Source organism: Astatotilapia calliptera, chromosome 9, assembly GCF_964374335.1.
Source record: "Astatotilapia calliptera chromosome 9, fAstCal68.1, whole genome shotgun sequence".
NCBI lineage: Eukaryota > Metazoa > Chordata > Actinopteri > Cichliformes > Cichlidae > Astatotilapia > Astatotilapia calliptera.
This window is the reverse complement of record NC_137430.1, coordinates 35,506,550-35,531,639: the sequence shown is the minus strand read 5'-3', so window position 1 is coordinate 35,531,639 and position 25,090 is coordinate 35,506,550. Positions and strand designations below refer to the sequence as shown.

Genomic DNA, 25,090 nt, shown 5'->3' with positions numbered 1-25,090 from the left:
AGGGATCGAACCAGCAACCCTCAGCAGCTGCCCTGCTCTACCTCCTGTGTTACCGTGTGTGTGAAAATTTTATAAACGACTCCGTGTGAAACGATTAACGTTATAAAGTCACGTGACACAATAAAACCAACTGAGTGAACATTTAATGAAACATCAAAGAAATAAAAACAAACGTTTCCTGTAAAACGACCCCCCCTCCCCCTGTGACGTCAGCAGCTGCCCCCCCCCCCCTCTCTCTCTGTGAGGAGGAGGAGGAGGAGAAGCGGAGACTGAAGTCTGAGCCTTCCAGCGACACTTTCCCGTGATACCTGTCTGCCTGCTCACCTGTCTGCGCGTGCCAGGTTCGGACAGGAAACAACAGGAAAAGAAGAAGAAAAGGAGCAGGAGGAGGCGGAGGAGTGGGTCAGAGTTGAAAGTAGTTTCCTCCGCGCGGAGGCTCCGCTGTGAACATGGAGCTCGCTGGAAGTTTGGTGCTGCGCGCAGCTCTCCTTATGCTCTCGCTGGGACTAATGGGCGCGCGGGCGGACACCTTCAAAGGTAAGAAGAGCTCCGGGGCCGGGTTCGGGGCTCCAGGACCCGGAGGAGCAGGAGGAGGAGGAACATGGGAGTTACCGTGTTGGCATCCAAGTTTCCAGCTAGGAAAACCTCCCCCTCCTTCTCCTCCTCCTCCTCTTCTTCTTCGTGGTTTTCTGTCCGAGTTTTCTGTCGGAACCAGAACCAGCTAAGTCGCTTTATTCTGTCACGTGACGGCAGTAGACCTCGGTAGAGTCCAGCTTTCTAACCGAAGTGCGTTCACATTCTGCCCGGTGTTGTTTTATGAACCCAAACTAACCGACTGATCGATCAGATGATCGGAAACATAATCGGCTCTGATGATGTCACAGTCCTGCTTCTCCAACAGTAGAATCTATCAATAGAACAGAGTAGAAACAGACACAAGAGCAGGCTGACTGCGTGTGAAGCAGGACAGGCTGAAGTCCGTCATTACACAAATAGATTTGTGATTGATGGTATTGATCTGATCGGCTGGACGCTCTGCTGCAGAACCCAGAGTAGAACCCACAATAGAACACAGCAAATGTTTGCAGTAGAATCAGTGAGGTCGCAGCACAGAGCTGAGATGAATCCCTTTGAATTCATGTGAAGTAGAACTCACGCAGCCACATTTGACCGTATTGATCATATTGATTATATTTGGAGTGTTTTCTCAGTGTTTTTCTGCAGGTGAAGAGTCACACAGTAGAATTAGTAGAAACCAGGATTGATTCTCCTCCCATACAAAAGTCTGTTTGAATTCTGACTCATTGAACAGTTGTGGGAATAAAAGTCACAGGTTTAAATATTGATCATATTTCTAATGCAGTGATCATGTTGCAGCAGAGTAGAATTGAAAATAGAGTCCAGTAGAAGCAGGACAGTAGAGGACAGTAGAACAGAGAATATGTGCCGCGGTGGGACTGTCTGATTTAAGGTCAGGCTGTTATTGATCGATTGCCCGTCTCTCAATAAAAACGACATGTTTGTGCGTTCGGTCCCGTTTCCTGATGTCGGCGTCGCTGCTCTGACTGTTGCATTCAAAGACTCGTTTGAACCAAAGCCCAGAGAAACAGCTCCATGAGAGCGCGTGTCGGCACGGCCACATCGATAAATCAATACCATGATTATTGATTAACAGTCTGGTTGTGTTCTCGAGGCTTTTCATGTCTCTGGTAACACCCAGGCTCTGCAGTGAGCCGCAGACATGTTGTGGATGTGTGTACTTGTACTGCAGTAGTACAGCCTGTGGATGTGAGGATGATGAAGGTGAGGTTGTTTTCAGTCAGCTTTTGTGCCTGTGCTCAGCTGATGGGGGCAACAGTGAGCAGACGGTCTCTCCTTTACTAAAGTTTACTTCTTCGTTTTTAAAAACAAAAGCTGTTCAGAGCAGATTTGATCGCCATGTCGACGCCTCTCCCCTCAACATCAGATCTGCACTCGGATTGGATTCAACACTGCGTCTTGGTCGCTTTTAAACGCTGCACCAAAAACTGGTCCACCCCAAGGATCGGGTCCCCCGACACAAACAGAGTAACATAGTGGTTCAAGGTTCAAGGTTCAAGGTTCTTTATTTGTCACATGCATAGTTATACAAGTATAACACACAGTGAAATGTAGCCGGACACGCTGCTCGACATGTGCAAAATAATTGGGGGGGGGGGGGGGTGTAGAGGAAAAACATTATATATATATATATATATATATACATACAGTGGGGCAAAAAAGTATTTAGTCAGCCACCGATTGTGCAAGTTCCCCCACTTAAAATGATGACAGAGGTCAGTAATTTGCACCAGAGGTACACTTCAACTGTGAGAGACAGAATGTGAATAAAAAATCCATGAATCCACATGGTAGGATTTGTAAAGAATTTATTCGTAAATTAGGGTGGAAAATAAGTATTTGGTCACCTCAAACAAGGAAAATCTCTGGCTCTCACAGACCTGTAACGTCTTCTGTAAGAAGCTTTTCTGTCCCCCACTCGTTACCTGTATGAATGGCACCTGTTTGAACTCATCATCTGTATAAAAGACACCTGTCCACAGCCTCAAACAGTCAGACTCCAAACTCCGCCATGGCCAAGACCAAAGAGCTTTCGAAGGACACCAGGAAAAGTATTGTAGACCTGCACCAGACTGGGAAGAGTGAATCTACAATAGGCAAGCAGCTTGGTGTGAAAACATCAACTGTGGGAGCAATCATCAGAAAATGAAAGACATACAAGACCACTGATAATCTCCCTCGATCTGGGGCTCCACGCAAGATCTCATCCCGTGGGGTCAAAACGATCATGAGAACGGTGAGCAAAGATCCCAGAACCACACAGGGGGACCTGGTGAATGACCTGCAGAGAGCTGGGACCAAAGTAACAAAGGTCACCATCAGTAACACACTACAACGGCAGGGAATCAAATCCCGCAGTGCCAGACGTGTTCCGCTGCTGAAGCCAGTGCATGTCCAGGCCCGTCTGAAGTTTGCCAGAGAGCACATGGATGATACAGCAGAGGATTGGGAGAATGTCATGTGGTCAGATGAAACCAAAGTAGAACTTTTTGGTATAAACTCAACTCGTCGTGTTTGGAGGAAGAAGAATACTGAGTTGCATCCCAAGAACACCATACCTACTGTGAAGCATGGGGGTGGAAACATCATGCTATGGGGCTGTTTTTCTGCCAAGGGGACAGGACGACTGATCCGTGTTAAGGACAGAATGAATGGGGCCATGTATCGTGAGATTTTGAGCCAAAACCTCCTTCCATCAGTGAGAACTTTGAAGATGAAACGAGGCTGGGTCTTCCAACATGACAATGATCCAAAACACACCGCCCGGGCAACAAAGGAGTGGCTCCGTAAGAAGCATTTGAAAGTCCTGGAGTGGCCTAGCCAGTCTCCAGACCTCAACCCCATAGAAAATCTGTGGCGGGAGTTGAAAGTCCGTGTTGCTCGGCGACAGCCCCAAAATATCACTGCTCTCGAGAAGATCTGCATGGAGGAATGGGCCAAAATACCAGCTACTGTGTGTGCAAACCTGGTAAAGACCTATAGTAAACGTTTGACCTCTGTTATTGCCAACAAAGGTTATGTTACAAAGTATTGAGTTGTATTTTTGTTATTGACCAAATACTTATTTTCCACCCTGATTTACGAATAAATTCTTTACAAATCCTACCATGTGAATTCATGGATTTTTTTTTTCACATTCTGTCTCTCACAGTTGAAGTGTACCTCTGGTGCAAATTACTGACCTCTGTCATCATTTTAGGTGGGGGAACTTGCACAATCGGTGGCTGACTAAATACTTTTTTGCCCCACTGTATATATATATATACACACACATATAGTATATACACTGGGTGAATGTGCAGTAGTAGCAGCAAGCAGGTGAATTCTGTACATTAATATGAATAGATATCTGACTATTTTACAGGATAGACAATATAAACATATTTAAAATGAAAGGAATTGAAATGTACATTGTGCCTTGGTTTAGTGTCTGGAAGAGTCCTGTCTCAGTCAATTATAGATGATGTGAGAGGGCGGGTGTGTGTGTTTAGGGCACGGATGGCTTGGGGATAGAAGCTCCTCTTGAGTCTCTCTGTCCTTGCCCGGAAGATGCGGAACCTTCTACCAGATTGCAGAAGTTGGAACAGTTTGTTGCCAGGATGGGACGGGTCCTTCAGTATCTGTTCTGCTCTAGTCCGGCATCTCCTGGTGTAGGTGTCCTGAAGCGGGGGGAGAGCAATCCTGCAGCAGCGTTCTGCTGTACGGATCACTCTCTGGAGAGCTTTTTGGTCCTTCACACAGCTGTTCCCAAACCATGATGTCATGTTCTGTGTGAGGATGCTCTCCACAGCGCTGTTAAGTGCAGGAGGATTGGCAGGATTTATAATCGGGGAAACCAAACAACCTCTGGCGAAGAGGATGGTACAACACAGAAGAGCCACCTCGTCAGGCCAGGACTCTGCAGTCTGTTTACACCTACAGGCCAGTGGACACAGCGTGGGACACTTTCAAGGATGAGGATGTGAGGAACGCTGGTTTGAGGGTGGAGTCAAGGAGGCCATTTACGTGAAAAGGGAAAGACCATATCTGAATGGAGGAGGGGCCTAAGGGTCCATCTGTCACCATCTCACAATGCTGTGATTGCAGCCATTCCCACCTCTCTGTGAACAAGACTCATTGATCAGAGGTCTTTGATCATAAACTGACCTCACAGCCTGTGTGCAGTCAGTGCTGCTGCTGTTCATAAGACTGAAACCTGCAGTCAGCTGAAACCGAAGGAGTCACCTGTCGATGACTGATCCTCCCACTGAAGACGTCCAGGTGAACAGAACCAACGTTTTGGGGCGGTTCTTCTGCTGTCAGTGGGCGTGTCCATCAGTCCCATACTGTAACGCTCATCAGGAGTTCTTCAGGACAAAGAATCAAGTTCCAGCTGAATCAGCACGACTTTATATCTGATGTATAAATCCTTTTTAACAAGTCGCTGTGGGCGGTGCTGCTGTTTGACTGCTGTTGGGCAGCAGTGTGCGGATCCATCTTGTGGAGGTTTCATGAATGTTTCTAGAGCTTGTACAGCTCATTGATTCTCTGGTCTTTAATGGTCTAACTCTGGGATTTGGTTCCCATTACTGGGAAAAACCTGAGAAGTCTTCCCTGAGGGCAGACATGTTGCCTGTAGTTCTGCTGATGGCTCAGAAACATCTGGAGATGTCAGGAAGTGTTCACATCCTTCACTGCAGTAAAAGCAGCAGAACAACAACGAATAACGAACGATAACGCGGCGCCCAGAATCTCAGAGTTTAGGTTTCCGTGACTGCTGGATGGAAGCAGGTGGAGTCGGGGATGATCAGGACGGAAGTCCAGAAGAAGACTGTGGAGTCAGCTTCAGGAGTCAAACTGCAGGAGACCAGGAGCTTCTGTCTGCAGCCTGAGGGTGCGTTTGATTTCTCCTCCTGTCCGCCCCTCTCTGCTGCACATATGGACAGCTGCAGGGTGTGTGTGTGTGTGTGTGTGTGTGTGTGTTTGTGTGTGTGTGTGTGTGTGTGTGTGTGTGTGTGTGTGTGTGTGAATGAAACTCTCTGTGGTTTGAGTCTAAGATGGCCGCCATGCCCTGATAACGGCGGAGATGGAGCGCAGCTAATGAGCATGCCCGGTGGTTGGGTTCAGGTGGGAGTTTGTGTTGTTGTTTTTTGTTCTTTAGCATCCTGTTAATGAGCCTTTGTCCTGAGATTTCCAAATTAAAAGTCTCTGACTGCAAAGCAGCCTCCTGTGGCCTCCACTCTGATGATCTTTGAGTCTTTGAACCTTTTAAAAGCAGTACTTTTGTCCATTACGGGTAATTCACAGCAGTCTGTCCAGGTGCACTGTGGGTAATGTAGGCTGTGGTTCTCATGGAGTGAAAACATGTGGGAGTGAGTGTGGTGGAAGGTGCACAGAGACACCTGGACTCAGAGACGGGCTGTAATTAGAGAGCTACTGTTAACTCAGCAACACACACACACACACACACACACACACACACACACACACACTCCCGGTGTGTCCAGGTTCAGGACTGTCGCTGATTCAGGACTTTAGCCTTTCCTCCTGAGTGTGTGAGTTTCTGTGTGTGTTCAGATGAAGTCAGCTCTTTGTTCTGTCTCGTCAGGGTTTTAATGAAGCTCACAGATTAACCTCACACTGCGCACTCAGGTGTGTGTGTGTGTGTGTGTCGAGGGTCCTCAGTGAGTTAATTATCTCTCCTCACACCTCTGAGACCTTCACTTCCTTCCTCTTCTTCTTCTTTGTTTCTCAAAGGCAGCTCCGTCTGACCAATCACAGTCCGTCCTTCCTGTCATGTGATCAGCATTGACTGTGTGTCTGACGGTTTATTTGTATGTTTAAAAATCATGCAGTGGATTTCATTCTTGTGTTCAGGTTGGGTCATGTGATCACATGATCAGAGGAAACGACCTCTTAGTAATGTAAAAGTATGCAGCTAGCTCCGGTCACGATGTTACGATGCTGCGCTCACACCAACCGTCACGGCGCCATCAGCTGACCGTTTCTGTGAATGGTGGCTGTGTAACGCTACACATGCATCTTTGTATGCGATTGATCAAAGCCTGCTACGTTTGTTACAAAAGTACCTGATAGATTATCTGCTGTTTAACAGTAGCAGCTGTATAACAGGACCTGGTATATACAGTAAACAGAGACTGCAGCGTGTTGTGTGCTCTGCTGAGAAGGTGATTGGCTGCAGACTCCCATCTCTGCAGGACCTGTACGCCTCCAGGACACTGGGGCGTACAGCTCGGCTCACAGCTGACCGTTCTCACCCTGGACACAGTCTGTTTGACCTGCTCCCCTCAGGCAGGAGGCTCCGGTCCATTCGCACCAGAACCTCTCGCCATAAGAACAGTTTCTTCCCCTCTGCTGTTGGACACATGAACAATAACCGTATGACTGTTCCCACCACTAACACATGACCCTACGCTGTGTTCACTGCATCATTCCATGTTTGGCACTGACCACCACCTGCACTCATGTATATATCATGTATATATCATGTATATATCTATCTACTTAGTACTTAAATTTTTATTCTTATTTTTATTTTCATGTCTATTTAAGCGTAATTTATGACAGTATGTTTGCACTGAAGCACCGCAGCAATTTCCTAATGTTGTAAGCCTGCTCAACATTTGGCAATAAAACCCTTTCTGATTCTGATTCTGAAATGTAAACAGTAGTAGCATAAAAGTATCTCGTGTACTTGAGTCAGATGTTCAGCGCTGATGAAGGGAAACTGTGTCTTCATGCAGAAACTGAAAAGTGCTCCAGACAGCAAGCCATGAGAAACCCCTAGTTCTGTGTGTGTGTGTGTGTGTGTGTGTGTGTGTGTGTGTGTGTGTGTGCGCTATCAGGGTGCTTCTTAAGCCAATTGAGGCTTTTAGCTGCTGTACAGTCACCTTTAATAGTGTTAGTGTAGTGAGCCGCTCAGTGACTGTGTGTGTGCGCTCTCTCAGATCTTCACCTCTGCACTGATTGAAATAATGAGCTGTGTGTGGCGATGGAGTTCCCTGAGCGATGAGGGCTGTGGCTCCGTGTTTGATGGTTCTACCTGAGCAGGTAAAAACCGAGCACGCCATCACAACTGTCGGCTAACAGGCGACAGCGCTCCAACCTTTCTGCAACTAAACGAGCGTCTCAGTTTGTGAGCTGGCAGCAGAAAAGCTTCTCTGAGCTCACAAAGATCAAACTGGGCACGTCTGATTACTAATCGATCGATCTGTGGATACCAGGAAGTACAAACCAGCTGCTTCCTCTGGAGGAAACTTTAGAGACGCAGCTTCTCCAGGTTTTCAGTTTTCACTTCAGGGTCGGGCGATTGGACAAATAAATCGCCCTCGTGTTTACAAGGGTGATTTCTTTCTTTATTTGCCCATGAGTACGTTTGCTCGTAATGATGGAGCTAATAGAAGCAGTCAACAGAAATAATAGTTGTAACTGCACCCTCTTTTATCTGCAAGAAAATGCCCCGTCCTCAGAGTGTCCTCAGTCCTGAGAGTACTTCAGTCCTTTGCTGTACGTCTGCACAAGCTTTGGTTACATTCTTAGGTTTACCTCTTTCATCCGGTTTAAGCCAAAGAAATCCCAAATTAGTTCGTCCATGTTTGGCCTTTTTCTCTGTTGTAAACGCACAAATAGTCCAATGATTGCATGGCTCCACTCATAAAAAGTCATGCACGAATATATCGCCCATTGTTGACTATTGGACTTACGATTGTTGGTTGGAACATTTTTACGTATCGCCCAACCCTACTGCACTGGAACGATTCAATCAGTCAGACTCGGCGCGTGTTTAAAGTTCGGTAAGTTTGTGATGTGTTTGATTGTATCTCCAGATTACAGTCAGAAATGCGGCGAAGTGAAAAAGCTTTTTAGTGAACTGTCTGCACGGTTGTTGATCATGTGAGTGCAGACAGGAGGCAAAGGTGTTCTGGCCTCTTCAGCCTCTGCCTGCTGCTTTGCAACCCGCCCAGCTCCCTGTCCTGTCCCTGAGCTGGCCGTCAGTGATTGGCTGTGAAGGACACGGAGGATGTGCAGAATGTTTTGTGCTGTTGTGTTGTGTCCTGTGCATTCCGCTCAGAGTTCGTGTTTTGTAATAAATAAATGAATCTGCTCCTCATCTCCCGCCTGCAGCTTCCTGTTTGTGTTCGAGTCTTTTAAAAAAATCTTTGTTGGCTTTAATCTCCCTGTAAATCCACATCTAAGTATCAGCGGCAGCAGAGGCACCACTTTTTGTGTGTTTGCGCTGGATTAAAGCTGCCCTGGCGGGCCAAGATGCCGCTGTGCCCCCCACTCCCCAGATTAACACGCCGCCTTCAGACGCTGTGTCTGCAAACCCAGCGGGGATTAAAGGAGCCGGATTAAAACTCTCTTTGTTTAATGTGTGAGATGAGATCAACGCTGCGGAGAAGGAGGCCGGTGTCAGCGCTAAGCTCTGTCTCTGAGATCCGCATCTTCTCCGGTCCCCGAACTCTCCGCAGGACAGCGAGGTCTCTAATGCTCGAGGCGCCGGTCGAGGTCACGTCACCAACACCAGCGGATAACGAGAAAGTGAAGATCCAGGAGAAAATCCTGTTTTCTGGAATCACAGACGTGAGGATGAAAAGGGAGGAGATAAAGGGAGTTTTGCCTGATGCACACACACAGACACACACACAGCGTGGGACAGAGTGAAGTTGAGGCCATGGTTTGCAGCTCAAACACACTCACATCTGAATTTAAGCAGCTTGAAGGCCAAACCACAAAACTGAAACGCTCCTCAAAGACCCCACCCCTCCCATGCTCTAATGTTACCTGTTTACCTAACATCTTGCCATGGTGACAGTAAACCCACTCACCCACAGCCTGTGAATCCTGGCTCAGATCACCATGTACCTGTAGGGTGGAGGCCCTGCGGTGATCCTGAGAAACCCCAACGATTAGACCACCAGCCGCGCTTTGGCGACAGTAGGAAGGAAGAACTCCCTCTTAACCCAAAGAAACCTCCAGCAGAACCAGGCTCAGGGAGGGGAGGGGCCTCTCGGCTTGTAAGCCAGATCAGGGTATTGATTTTATGAGTGACTTTTTCACATCTGGTTCTGGTTCTGGTTCCTGTTCCGGTTTCCCTGATTCAGACGTGTGTGGCGCCTGGAGGAGTCATGTGACCCTGCTGTCAGAGTGGGCGTTAGCTGCTTATGGGTGGGTTCAGCTTATAAAACTTCTCACAGCTCTCACAGGGAAACATGTCTGTGGGTCAGGCAGGCAGCAGAAGGCCACTGACGGAGCTGATGGAGCTGACGGGGGCGAGAACGTGTACCTACGTAAATAAGCGACAGGTGTTTGTTTAAGGAAAGCGTGGAGCTGATGGAGCTCAAAGTCCAGATACACCCGCTGTGAGCTGCACGCACTCCGGCCTCCTGCTCCGACTTGCTGTTTGTCAGATTAATGAAATTATTTCTACGACATCAGATTATAAAGAAGAGTCAGCATGTCTTCAGGAGATTACACACACACACACACACACACACACACACACACACACACACACTGCATGGAGAGAGGGTGTGTGTGTGTGTTTAATCCGTGTCCAGAGATGTCAGTCTGATTAGTGCTGTGCCCCAAATCCCTGATCATATTCACAGGATTATTGTTTGAAGACGATGTGTGTGTGTGTCCGTGTGTGTGTGTGTGTGTTAAGATGCTTCCTGCCTGCTCAGCGCGACTTTAAGCTCATCTGTTGGTGCTCACTGAGCGCGTGCAGACCCTCAGACTGACTGCTTGGTTTTTACAGCAAACAGAAAAAGATTCTAATAAATCAATAATTCTGTAACAACGATCGATGAGCGCCGCACTCTGACTGTCCTACCTGAGCCGCATTCAGGTGTAGCCGGAGCCATGGGACTCGTTTTTATATTTCATGTTTTCTGACAGCTGAATATGACATTCATATCTACACTCATAAGTAAGAACCCAACTCCTCCTTTAATACAAGTGTGTGTGTGTGTGTCTGTGTGTGCCGACGGTGAGATGAGAGGAAGGCAGAATAAATATTTTATTAAGATTTTAACGCTTTCTCTTTCTTATCATAATCATTATGTTAATGATCTGAAAGTGCTGCCAGCTAACAGATAGCACAGGCGCACACGCACACACAAACGCACACACACAGTTTCCTATAGTGCTGTTAAACCCTACAGTGACTTCAGGCCCAGTAGCTGCTTTAACCTAAATTACTACAGTAAATATTCATATGCAGCCTGTGTGTGTGTGTGTTTGTGTGTGCGTGCATGCGTGTGTGTGTGGGCTGGGTTGAATTGTTGGTTTTCCTAACTGAAGCGAGGTGAAGTATATCCAAAAGAAGAAAATCATAACATGAAGTGGTCGGAGCGTTTTGCTCCTCCAGTTTACCTGATGGTTGTTTGACGCTGATTTCACAGCGATGGCGGCGTCTGATTGGCTGAATATGTCCTGTGGCTTCACCATGCTTATAATGGTGCCAGTTTAATAGTAAATCTGAAACCTTTGGAGAAAAAGAGAACAACGGCCCTAAAGGAGCGTTTCAAAGATGGAGACAGGCGTTAGTCTATGACACACCTGCAGCCAAATGGGACACGCAGACGCCGTGTGGGGTTTGAAACTGGGACCTCGTTTCATGGCAGCACTAACCACTGCTCCACCACGCCATGACGGGGGTTATAAAGGCTCACTGTTACTTAGGGATGGGTATCGTTTAGGTTTTATCCGATACCAGTACCAAACCGGTACTTTTGAAACGGTGCCGGTGCTTAAACGGTGCTCAAACCGGTGCTTAAAGAATGGAGAACACAAAATTGGTCCAAAAACCTCTCATGTTCAGCTGTTTTTTTTGTAAAAAGATAACAATGTTAGCCTTTTCTGCAGCTATGGGGCATATATGGCATCACTCTTGGCTGGAAGCAGTGCTTAAACAATGGGGAAAAAAACACAAACTTTGTCCTAAACCTCTCATGTTTAACTGTTTTCCACTTTTTCTTTGGTCATTTTAGCCTTTTTGGCCAGGGTGAAGGGAGCATCTGCCATCAAACAAGAAGACAGCCGCATGTAGCTATGATGATGTTTGCTAGTTCACCTTACATGCATTAATGTAATAACGTGGTTAGCCTACTCAACGTAAATTACACACGAACAACATGAAGCTACTCACGCAGAGAAGAACGGCTGCTGCTGCATCATCATCATTTCTGCTACACTGGCAGGGCTAGGGGCCAGGACTCTCCTCTTCGGGTCTTTGGGGGATGTTGCTAACTCCGGGTCCAATAACAGGCAACCCACCCGCAGTAGATGTGCACGGTGTGAGGTCTCGCAGCAAGCTATCAAATACGGCGCATTTCTCGGCTTTTAAAAAAAAACCCGCTATGCGTCGCCAGGTGTTTCATCAGATTTGAGGTGTTACCTCCTTTGACAGTATCACAGTATCAGCTTAAAGCACTTGTTGCTGCTGAGTTTGCATCTTTTGCTGTGAAGTACAGCCAGAGTTTGACCGCTTCGCCTTGGGCATTTTTAATCTGTAGCTCTGCTCTAAAAGAACGTATGTACCTGGGCCCGCCTACTATCCTCGGAAACGTAAAATGATTGACTAGAATCCAAAGTGTATCACAGCTCAGGGGAAAAAAAGCACCGAAATAAAGCACCGAAATGTGCGCTGCTTTTCAGTCTGGTTACTACTGTTTATGTCAGAACCGGTGCCATCATGGCACCGGATACCGGTACCCATCCTTACTGTTACTGCTCTGAGCAGGAAGCTAAGACCGGCAGCCGCTCAGATCCACATGGTTTTCACACAGTCAGTGAAGGCACCACAGGAAGATTTTGTGAAATCACTTTTAGCAAGGTGTCTTCGCTTGTGTCGTAAAGTTGGGCGCCGCTGGCAGGCGGCAGCTGAGCCCGCCCGGCGTGAGCCGACCCGCTGCTGTCGGAAGCGTCTTTGTGCTGAGGACGAGTTTTTGGGTCAGAGCGAGCACCGGAGTCCTCGGGCGGCTTCAGACTCTTAATGTGCTACCAGACTCTGATTAATGATTGGCTGTATGTGTGTCAGAGCGTAACCGCAGGAAACCAAGACTCACCTCTGGGACCGGTCGAGGCTGAGCAAGGTTAAAGACATGCAGAGAGAGAGAGAGATTAGAGCTCTGTGATCGTCTTACTCGTTTGTAGGTGAAAGCGCTTTGATGTGACCTGATTCTTTGTTTCTGTGGGAAACCATCAAAGTTTTGGGGATTAAATGAATGTGTGTGTGTGTGTGTGTGTGTGTGTGTGTGTGTGTGTGTGTGTGTGTGTGTGTGTGTGTGTGTGTGTGTGTGTGTGTCAAGCAACCACAATCAGCACAAAAACAGGGACTAAAGAGGCAGAGCATGAAGTTCAAACAGAAGAAATATTCACAGCAGATATCGGCCGCAGGATGTCGGCGCGAGCAGCTGACCTGACGCTCTTCCCCTCGTCCTCCTCACCTTCCTCTTCCTGTGCCTGAGCCTCATCATCAGTCCTGACAACGCAGCAAATATCACTTTGTAGTCAGAACAGCTTTTGGGAGCTTCCTTGTCTTTCTGACATGCAGGGCACGTGACACACACCATGAAGCTGCTTTACAGTAAAAAGTTAAGTGAAAAAAGTGAGATTCTTGTTTTTATTTTAGTCGTTAAGGACACACAGACGACTCCAGGGTTATTAGAAACGAGCCAAGGTGACGCCTGCTCTGCGTGATGTCACATCGCAGACCAATAAACAGAGAACCTTCAGTTTCTTCTCCAAAACGAGGAAACCGAGTGAAACGCAGCCGTCGTGAGCACTTCCTCACAGAACCAACGCGATGGGTCAGCTTTCGCTTCTCTGATGTCTGAAACAGAAGAGCGTCGTCTGCACATCCACACACTTTGACCTGAAGCAACAGCTAGCCTGAGGCTCCTCGACTCCTCTACAGTTACTGCAAACACTCATTTTCTTTAAATTTGTCACCAGCTGAAGGACGTGTCACCTTCAAACCTGAGTGAGACGCTCAAATGTCCAAAACCTTCAAACACAGAGGAAGGACAGCGAATCAGCACCAACACTGCTGACAGCTTCTCTGACTGAATATACACCTGTAGCTCAGGTGGTAGAGCAGAACATCATCTGCTGATTGGATGGTCGGTGGTTCAATCTCTGGCTCCCCCGTTGCTCTCTGGTGCATCAGACCATGTAAGTGTTCATATATTTGGTGGTATAATGCAGGCTGTATATTTTGTGCATGTGCAGAGGATGAGAATAAAATGTTTTCAGAGTGTTATTAAATTCGCTGTGAGGGCAGTGAACAGCTCATTAGTCCAGCCTGCGTGTCGTTGTGAGTTTCATGAAATCAGAGTAATGAGCTCACAGCTTCATTTCTAAAAATGCTCTTTAGTCCTGATAATCAGTCTGAGGACAAACAAACGCTTCAGGAGTTCTTCGCTAACTCCTCCGTCTGCCTCTGATGCTGCACCAAACTATGAGCAGCAGAAAGAAAGGAGAGACAGGCTGACCCAGGATCAGCCTCACAGGTGGAGGCCCATGTCTGAGTGCCCCCCAGGCCTGCCTTGCAGCACAGTTACATTAAAGTCCCAGCGCCGTCAGGGAGCTGCAGGCACATCCAGGCGATGGAAGTGCCTGGTGGTAGTACTACTAGTAGTAGTAGTACGCAGTAGTAGTAGTAGTATAAAAAAGTAAGTAAGTAAATAAAATTAAAAAAATTTAAAAAGCGCTTTACAAAGAAACACGCTTTGTGTTTTATTTTTGTATTAATTTATTCTGTAGTTTATTTTTATTTTGTTTATTCGGTCGTCAAAGGAGCTTGCAAAGAAAAGCGTCTGGACTTCTTTAAGTTACTTGAAGACGTTTCACCTCTCATCCGAGAAGCTTCTTCAGTTCTGATGAGTTCGGATGAGAGGTGAAACGTCTTCAAGTAACTTAAAGAAGTCCAGACGCTTTTCTTTGCAAGCTCCTTTGACTACGATGACCTGGATGACTGAGAACCTTCACAGACATGTTTATTCAGTCACACTTAAACCAGCGTGAGGTCATCCATCAGTCGACCAATCACAGCAGCTCTCTGACTGCCGACACTGATGCGCTGTGTTGATGCGCCCGGCTGTGCGCTGCGTCCGTCCGTTGTGTGGTTCCTGGGGGACGAGACCTTTTCTGCCTCCACCAGGCGGAACGATAACCCCCCCCCCCTCCCACCCCCCTGCTGAAGGCTGGAGATGACCTTCTGTGTGCTGGGGGGAGGAAGGGTGTGAGGATGGGGGCTGGTTCAGGCTGTGGTGTGCTCTTCGTGAGCTGGAGGTGCCATCCTCAGCATTTACTCACTCCTGTGGTTGTGAGCCGTTCTCCTTCATTTATTCGATGGATTGTTTGTGTGTCTGCTGCTGTGAGAGCAGCGCCCCCTGTCTGTGCGCTCCTGAACTACACACCTGATCCTGGAAGCCTGATATGAAAAACGTTAGTGTTTAATGGAACCGTTTCTCTCTGCTGCCCCTGCTGGCCATACAGAGACCCTGCGAGAGGCCCTACCTGTGAAGGTGCCCAGGATGACTAAAGCTGGGCATACATTCAGTCGCGTTATTCAGCTTCTGCTCAAACTGTACGATTGACTCGCAGGGGTTAGAAGGTCGTAGGTCATGATGCAGGGTCTCACACTATACGGCCCGATGCTCTGATGCCTGACCTGAGTGCTCACACTGTGCGTCCATAACAGAAAATCTGTCGCTCGCTCTCTCTGTCTTTCACTCACACAGACACACACCACCATCAACTTTGCTAAATTGCTAATGAAAAATCAGGCAGCTGTTATTGAGCAGCAGTGTAAATCCAACTATTTTCATGGTTGTTGTGGTCGTGATGATTTTGTCAGGCCACATCGAAAAGGCTCGGATGAGCTTTCCAAAGTTCTACAAGTGCCTCCATCGCTTGTGTCCAGATCACACGCTGCCGTGCTGCTCCGTCTTTTCACCAACGTTTACGTGTTTGCGTGTGCGCAGTGTGAGTGGCTGCAGTGACACTCACAACGGTCATGTGGATTTCAAACAGGTTTGATTTTCCTACGACCAAGCAATTGATGATCGGGAGCTGGTCGTGAGGCGTTAATCGCTTCTCGTTACCCCGTGTATACTGCACGACGCACGATGAAGGCCAAACTCGGGCCGATCACCAAAACGGTCACACGACTGAAAAATCGGCTCAAAAAGGGCCAAAAATCGCAGAGTTTCTGCCCAGCAGAAGGAGACGCTTCGTCATGCTGTTTTATTTAATATGTGCTCTCAGAGTTTTAATTACAGACCACAGTTTTTACTAAGAGTTCGTTATTTCCTCTCTTTTACTCAAAGCGGTTTAAAAAAAAAAAGCCTTTATCTGTTCATCATGTTTCAAAGCTTCATTTTAAGCATCAGTGCCACCCACACTGAAAAAATGCAGATTTTTCACAGTGTCCAGCTTTTATTGTGAAAATGTTGTGAATCAGTGAGCTTTCACTTTGAGCTTTAGTTCAACTCAGTTCTTTTTTATTTCAAACATATACATTCACCAACGTTTCATAAAATCATTCCATGCAGTTGTTTGAAAAGGAGTAGGCAGAAGTATATACTTATTTAGCCCTACCCCTTCAGGTTTACATCCTCATCATCTAAATTTGAACAACAAAAACGTATACAACGCCTTCAACTTAGAACATAACATCACAAAAAAATTATTTTCTCATGTTGAACTAAACTATATTTAGATTTGCTAATTTGCAGAAGAAAATAAAGTTCAATTATACGTGTAAACACAGGAAGGCCTTTAGCCATGCTGCATTAGTGCTGATGCTCTGGCTACTTGTACACGTGGTGTAGTATTGGTACTGCTGTCAGGTGATGACCTAGTTTATTGGTCAGTGGCAAAAGGTGAGTTAGAGTTGGTGGGTGTGACCGAAAAGGTTCTCAGCGGTGTGCTGTGGGCTGATGATGATTTCAGTGGGTCACTCTGTGGAAACATGTCTGGTTCCACACACAGGGCTGCAGCACCAGCTCAGGTACAAGTGCATACTGATTGCATCATGCACCGGTGCTGTTACAGGGTGAAGGATAACCAGGACAGCTGAGGTCAGACAAGAGAGACAAAGACGTGAGGAAACACGGACCAATAAGGAATCCCTTCGTTCCTTCTTGGGATGCACTTTAATCTGGACCTTAATCTTCCATGTTTCTGGGTTATGAAATGTTCTAATCTGCTCTCTGGATTATCTGGATTTTTAACTGAAACCCTCGTTTGCACATGTCTCTGTGGCGACCCACAGCCTCAAAAGAAATCCACAAACACCAGAACAAAGCGCTGTCGGACACCCCAGGAGAACTCTGTCTGTCCGTCCATCCACCTGCTTATTGCAGTGAAGCTTGTAGGTGACTGAGCTGCTGCCCAGCTGTCTCAGGGCGGAGCTCGGTCAGGTCACCTGCAGCCTTCAGATATGTAATCATTGCGCATTTGTGACGTTATCGCTCACATTTTAATACCTTGATTATTTTTCAGGCTCAGGGACACCTGAATGCTGCTTTGGTCCAGACGGACCCTCTCAGACTGGCTGCGAGATGAAGCAGGATCTTCTCTCAGTTTCATTGTGGTCCAGAAAGTCCAAAGTTCTGGATCAGTTTTTTGTGTTTGGAGTCCTTGTTGGTTTTGAGAGCATGTGTGAGAATTTGTGGCGAGTGTCACTAAGCAGAGACAGGTGGGCTGGGTGCTTCAGTTTTGTGCAGAGCGTTGGGCGGGCGTGGACGTGCCGCTGTGACTTGCTGTGACTCGCAGTGACTGGCGGTGACAGATCTGATGTAGTTCACAGAGGACATGAAGACTGAGTGACAGCAGCTGTCCTCTGGCTCCAGAGTGGACGGTATGACTGATGAGGAAAGACAGCGGACACACGGAAACACTCAACCCTCCGCTGGCCATCGCTGCGCACACACACACTCACTGCAGACCGTCGCAGTATTAATAATAATAATCACTACTGTGCAGTCTGAACTGAGGGACCTACAGTTCGGTGCTGAGGGTCCAACCCACGAGCTGGCAGAGCCTCGCTGAGCAGCAGGAAGTGGCAGTGATGGTTTCCTGTGTGTCAGTGTGTCATGTCACTGTGGAGGAACGTTGGCCCACTTTGGTGTGTAGTATTCATCACAGCTCTGTGAGCTCTGCAGTCTGGTTGCTCCTCCCCCTGCTGACAGCTGCTAGGAGCTGCTGCTGTGCTGTGTGGACAAACATCTCCACTCTGGTGGACCTTGGTCCAGGGGTCTGGTGGGATCAGGCAGCTTTGTCCTACAGACCTTCAAAAGCAGCAGTAGCCACATGTATGGCTGGTATTTCCTCTAATGGAGCCCGGCTGTGTTAGTAAAAAGGAAACGTGTCATAACCAGGATAAAGACGTGTTTATCTTGACTGATGAGTGAAATGGAGCAGGTTCACGTCAGCCTGTAGGAGTTTGAGGAGCCCCTGCAGACCCAAACACAACACACAGGTGGACCCTGGAGGAGTAACTCTGCCTGTCTGCATTTTCACTCTCACTGGAAAGTTCACGTCTCTTTGTGATTCGCCTTCCATGCATACGTGCTGACACATACAGAGGTTCTGCTTCCGGTTCCCTCTGGGTTTGTTCAGTAACCAGCGCCTGTTTGACTGGTGTGGCAGGGCCGCCACTTGACCTCTGACCTCTCTTGGCTGCTCGGTTGTCCGTGTGATCCTTCAGGAACCTACTTCAGGTCTGGATCAGTCCGAGTGTCAAGTCCAGCAGCTGCCCTCCTCCTCCTCTTCATCCTCGCCGGGAAGAGTTACAACCTGGAGGGAGGAAGAAATGCAGGAAGCAGAAGATGAAGGAAGCGGAACAGGGGGAGAATCTGTATGTGTGTGTGTGTTTTACAGAGTAATTATTAGTAATTAGCATATTATTCTAATACCGTCGTCATATAGACAGCCTCGAGTACAGCCAGATAGCAGTGATACACACACACACACACACACACACACACACACACACACACACACACACACACACACACACACACACCCGTAGGCTTTGGGCTGACTGCTGCATTATTCATGTTTGGCCTGAGGCGAGTAAGCTCTTGTGCAAACGCTAATGCTGTTAGCGCCTGGTTACTGTTTCTGCTGGAGATCACAGTTTATGCACACACACACACACACACACACACACACACACACACACACACACACACACACACAGAGAGAGAACAGAATGCATGTGGAAGTCTTTAGAAAGTCTAAACACACATGGATCCTCACAGAAACACATGGAAACACACACACACACACTACAGTGGAGTGCATGGAGCTTTTTATCTGTGGAGGTATTTCACTGTGTGTGTGTGTGTGTGTGTGCGCGTGTGCGCGCGCGTGTGTGTGTGTGTGTGTGTGTTGGGTGTGGTCTGTGTTTGTGTCTCTAATCAGAGTTCCTTTTAATAGACGTCAGTGCGCTGAGCTCATGTTCATGTGGGGAGCACGTCTCCTCCTCCTCATTTTACCTCCTTCCTCCTCTTTCTCGTGTCTGTCTTCGCCCGTCACACAGTCTGTTGTTTTTTTGCTGCCATCTTGTTTCAGCCTCACTGTCACTGTATACGTGTGTGTGTGTGTGTGTGTGTGTGTGTGTGTGTGTGTGTGTCACCAGCTAAATGCCACCACTGACACCACAGGCTGCAGCTGTCCATCAGCGTGTGTGTGTGTGTGTGTGTGTGTGTGTGTGTGTGTGTGTGTGTGTGTGTGTGAGACAGCCTCGGGGCCTGCTGGGAGCGCGTCTTGCCGCCCCAGCCTGTCCTGTCTCATCCAATCAGGTCTCTGGGTTTTGTTCGGTGGGGTGTTAGCATCACTACATGCTAACGGTTAACTCCGAGGCTAATAGCATACACATTAGGCAGGGCTGGTTACACTCTGATAATTGGTGTGAGTGTCTGGGGTGTGTGTGGGGGAGCTCACAGAGGGCCCTGTGAGGGTCAGTGTGTGACCAAGGGTCCTCGCACTGATGGGAAGACAGGCGCATGCGTGTGGTTGGCAGACAAAGACAGGAAGAAACGGCTGCTTCCTGAGAAGGAAGCGTGACGGCGAGCCTGATCCCGACGAAGGGGTCACCTCTGCAGGAAACACCAGCCGGTTTCCGTCCTGGCGGTCGCAGATGAGCTGTAAGGGCCATTAGGACGGGGGAGGGGGGTGAGTCGTGAATGTCTCACAGCATGGATCTCCCAGTGTGAGTCCAGCCTCACTGCTCAGTCTCCAGTTAAAGCATGTTATTTTACTGTACGTTAGATAATCTGACTCTGGACAGCAATGCTTCGTGTTCTGTCTCCCATCAGCGATCTGATTCGTTATTAAACTCAAAGGTTTAACAGCAATCGCAGTCTTGCAGTGTTTCCATGTATGGTGTTGCTGTACTGTGGTCAAACATCTGTGACGTGAAACAAACAGCATCGGTAAAGCTGTCTGTTTCACGTCAGCAAATCAATCAAAGAGGCTCAAAGTGTGCAGACTGAAGCTAACAGAAGAGACGCTAAAGCCTGCAAAACATATCAAACTAGCATTTTAACAACAGTGTGAGCTAATCCCTACACTGTTTACATATCCCAGCAAGCGTACGCATGAGCGTCGTTATGAACCCCATGAAACAAAAAACAATCAGAGAAAAAACAAACTATGAAAACGTTTCATTTTTTAAATAAAGCAGAGATAGATGGAAGCAGGACAGCATTAGACTTTGTTCTGAGGATCTGTGACCTCCACACTCTGTGCTGTCAGGTGGGTTGCAAAGTGGCTTGCAGATACCCTAAAGGAGTCTGTATAGAATAGAATAGCTCTTTATTCTCATTCTAAAGGGCGATTCTATTCTATTCTATTATGAAACGTACCAGTTTGATGTGTAGAAAGAGATCAGCCTGTGAAAGTCTAGATCACCATAAAGACACGAGAGTTCAAAAGCTGAAACAAAGACTCTCAGATGATGTGATGCAGTGACCGATGACCTCAGTGAAACAGTCCTGAGATTCATCAGGGTTCAGGTGGATGAAGTACAAAGCTTAAAGAGTCCCAGAACTAAAGCTTTAGGTGAACGGCAGCATCAGAGGTAGTAGTCCAAAGGTCCACGATTGATCTGGGTCAGTGAGAGATGAAGGGAAAAAGTCCCATTTTCATCCATCATGTGACATTAATGATGACGACCAGCGTGATTTTAATCCCACCTACACCCACCCCCCGTGTTAAGGTGTGTGTTGCTGAGCTTTGTCTGCTCCTCCAGCTGTTGTGTTGTTTTACATGTGCAGCTCACTGTCTGTTTTTCAAAATAAAATGTCAGGTTTCATAATAAAAGCTTGGCTAGAACAATGCAGCAGTATAAATCTGATGCTGTTATAGGGCTGGGCGATATATCGAGTTTTTAAAAAATATCGATATATTTTCATACGAGATATAAGATGTAACAATATCCTTTATATCGATATAGTCTATGTTACGTTATAATTATACTTGTGGAGCCACAAGTTTGCCTCTCTTTCGTCCACTTTTGTCTCTAAGCAACGTTACTAGGACTCGCCTCTCCTTCACTGAATACAACTCCCCCTCCCCCATAGCTTCACCTACAGGCAGCGACCAGATGGACACGGCAAATCTCCGTTAGCGAGTTGTGGGGCTGGACGGCGTCAACGTGTTAGCGAGCTAACCGCGCTAACGAGCTAACCGCGCTAATGACATGCAGCCCACAGGGGCTGCACGGCCTAAAATCCTTTCATTTTCTCAAAAGTTGACAGCGCGCCTTATGTATGAATTCTGGTTGTGCTTACTGACCGCGAACCGATTTTAGGTGGTACATGGCGCTCAGCAATCTGTCAAAATTTTTTACGACTTTGGTAAGCTACGGAGCTGCAGCGCTTGATGGGTTGTCGGAGGATTACGGCTACCATAGTCTGGAGCCTCGCGGAGTGATACGTTCTGTACTTCGACGTAATATTACCGTATTGTGTGTGTATAAGGACCATAAATGGCACCTGTTAAGAGACATGGTTACGAAGCGGATTTCAAACTCAATGCTGTCAGTCACGCAGTAGAAGTTGGGAACAGAGCAGCTGTGAAATCTGTCTTTGTTGTTATGCTCAGCGTCTGTTAGTTTACATTTTGACTGCACAATTATGAGCTTTTTGTTATGCACAAAAACAACATTGTTTTCTTTTATTTATGGAGCATGATTATTTAATAAATGCTGATAATTTATTTTTCAGTAATTTCTTCATGTAAATCTATGCTGTATGTAAATAAAAATGCCTGTGTGACATCTGGGACACAGTGTGACTAGAACTCTCTTTTTGTTCTTAACTTATGGCTTTAAAAAATATCGAGATATATATCTTATATTGCCACCCAGCTAAAAAATATCGAGATATGAATTTTGGGTCATATCGCCCAGCCCTATGCTGTTATCATGTGTGGTCTGATCTTGAGCTTTTAGATAACCTGGACTCTGGAATAAATGTCCAGATTAAAACTTGGTTGGTTCAAGCTGTGGTTCCTTTAATGTCTTTGAGTTTTGTTGTTTTTGTTGTGTTTGTGTGTTTGTGCTGACACACATGTGAAGCGTGACTCAGCCGCTCGCTGATCCTGCAGTCAGTCTGAGAGAAAATCTCCTGAAGCTGCAGCGTACTTAACATTCCTCTGATCACTCAGCAGTGGTACTACCGAACAACAGACTCTGTGTGTGTGTGTGTGTGTGTGTGTGTGTGTGTGTGTGTGTGTGAGTGTGAGTGAGAGAGACAGTCAGAAGGTTTCAGATCCTCTCTGCAGTCTCAGATCACATGATCATCCAGAAACACAACAAAGTTGAAAAATGAAGATCAGGTTTCTTTTCACGTGGTCTGTTCAGCTCTCCCGTGTCTCACTGTTTCTTCTTCTTTGTTTTTGTTTTTTTGTCGAGGCACTCCTGCTTTTCCCCCTCGTCCAGCACACACAGATCTCCTTTGCTAGGGCGGGATGCTCATTGAGGCTGACATCACTCCGTTTCCTGATCCAATCACTGCTTCATCCCTAAAATCAAACTCACAGTTAAACTTGTTTCAGCTCCAGTGAAGTGTTGGTGCTAGGCCCCCTTTGTTTTACCCATATTCAAACTCCACTGCAGTAAACAATTAAACACAGAAAAGTAAACTGCAATAAGTTACAGGTTGCAATAAAATAAACCACCTTTATCCTGTATTTGTTTTACCTATAGTTTTTTTTCTTTCTTCTTTTCACTTCGTAAGAATATTCAACACAATACATTTGTCAAAAAAATGCCTCTCTGTGCAAAATGGGTCCAAAAACATAAACAGCTGTGGGATGCTGTTTGTCTGTGATTTAAACCAGGGAAACAAACTGTGGCAGGATCAGCCTGATGTTATTTGTATCCCGCTGTAACTTTACTGTATAAAGAGCAAACATTGCCAAAATTTCATTATAAGAAGTGTTTGTGAACTCAAATCAAGAATGTGGGATCCTGTGATCTGGAGAGCCCAGCGCGTGCTGCCGACGCAGGGGAAACATACAGTGGGGCAAAAAAGTATTTAGTCAGCCACCGATTGTGCAAGTTCCCCCACTTAAAATGATGACAGAGGTCAGTAATTTGCACCAGAGGTACACTTCAACTGTGAGAGACAGAATGTGAAAAAAAAAATCCATGAATCCACATGGTAGGATTTGTAAAGAATTTATTCGTAAATCAGGGTGGAAAATAAGTATTTGGTCAATAACAAAAATACAACTCAATACTTTGTAACATAACCTTTGTTGGCAATAACAGAGGTCAAACGTTTACTATAGGTCTTTACCAGGTTTGCACACACAGTAGCTGGTATTTTGGCCCATCCCTCCATGCAGATCTTCTCGAGAGCAGTGATGTTTTGGGGCTGTCGCCGAGCAACACGGACTTTCAACTCCCGCCACAGATTTTCTATGGGGTTGAGGTCTGGAGACTGGCTAGGCCACTCCAGGACTTTCAAATGCTTCTTACGGAGCCACTCCTTTGTTGCCCGGGCGGTGTGTTTTGGGTCATTGTCATGTTGGAAGACCCAGCCTCGTTTCATCTTCAAAGTTCTCACTGATGGAAGGAGGTTTTGGCTCAAAATCTCACGATACATGGCCCCATTCATTCTGTCCTTAACACGGATCAGTCGTCCTGTCCCCTTGGCAGAAAAACAGCCCCATAGCATGATGTTTCCACCCCCATGCTTCACAGTAGGTATGGTGTTCTTGGGATGCAACTCAGTATTCTTCTTCCTCCAAACACGACGAGTTGAGTTTATACCAAAAAGTTCTACTTTGGTTTCATCTGACCACATGACATTCTCCCAATCCTCTGCTGTATCATCCATGTGCTCTCTGGCAAACTTCAGACGGGCCTGGACATGCACTGGCTTCAGCAGCGGAACACGTCTGGCACTGCGGGATTTGATTCCCTGCCGTTGTAGTGTGTTACTGATGGTGACCTTTGTTACTTTGGTCCCAGCTCTCTGCAGGTCATTCACCAGGTCCCCCCGTGTGGTTCTGGGATCTTTGCTCACCGTTCTCATGATCATTTTGACCCCACGGGATGAGATCTTGCGTGGAGCCCCAGATCGAGGGAGATTATCAGTGGTCTTGTATGTCTTCCATTTTCTGATGATTGCTCCCACAGTTGATTTTTTCACACCAAGCTGCTTGCCTATTGTAGATTCACTCTTCCCAGTCTGGTGCAGGTCTACAATACTTTTCCTGGTGTCCTTCGAAAGCTCTTTGGTCTTGGCCATGGCGGAGTTTGGAGTCTGACTGTTTGAGGCTGTGGACAGGTGTCTTTTATACAGATGATGAGTTCAAACCGGTGCCATTCATACAGGTAACGAGTGGGGGACAGAAAAGCTTCTTACAGAAGACGTTACAGGTCTGTGAGAGCCAGAGATTTTCCTTGTTTGAGGTGACCAAATACTTATTTTCCACCCTGATTTACCAATAAATTCTTTACAAATCCTACCATGTGAATTCATGGATTTTTTATTCACATTCTGTCTCTCACAGTTGAAGTGAACCTCTGGTGCAAATTACTGACCTCTGTCATCATTTTAAGTGGGGGAACTTGCACAATCGGTGGCTGACTAAATACTTTTTTGCCCCACTGTATTCTGTCGGGATACCTACCAGGTGAAGCTAAAGGCAAGATATGCTTCATCATATGTTCCAGTCTTTGGCTTGGAAGCATATGTGGCAATGCTTCATCCTGTGCTTTGTGTTTGTGTGGGAGCCTCATCAGAAACCTGTCCATTACGCTAGCAGTGTCCAAGCAGCGACACTGAATCACCTCAGCTGCTCCTTTCATTGGTGTAGAGCTCTACCCTGAGCTCCTCGTCTCCCCAACGTTGAGGAGACAGTTCAATGGAAGCTCGTTGGCCTCGAGGATAAACGTCAAGCTTTACCTCCCGGCCCTGCGCCTCAGCACGGTGCCCAGCTCACAGCAGTCGGC

At 46.9% G+C, this 25,090-nt stretch overlaps 1 protein-coding gene across 9 annotated transcripts in view; it reads left to right on the top strand.

Annotated features, from left to right (window-relative positions):
- The first annotated feature begins 230 nt into the window (after positions 1 to 230).
- Positions 231 to 25,090, top strand: part of LOC113029555 (receptor-type tyrosine-protein phosphatase mu-like) — a 224,660-nt gene continuing 199,800 nt past the window's right edge. For all 9 annotated transcript variants that reach the window (XM_080306872.1, XM_080306870.1, XM_080306868.1 and 6 more), the window contains exon 1: positions 231 to 537. In XM_080306872.1, coding sequence (XP_080162998.1) covers positions 450 to 537 — 88 coding nt within the window. In that variant the 5' untranslated portion in view covers positions 231 to 449. The remainder of the gene's footprint in view (positions 538 to 25,090) is intronic.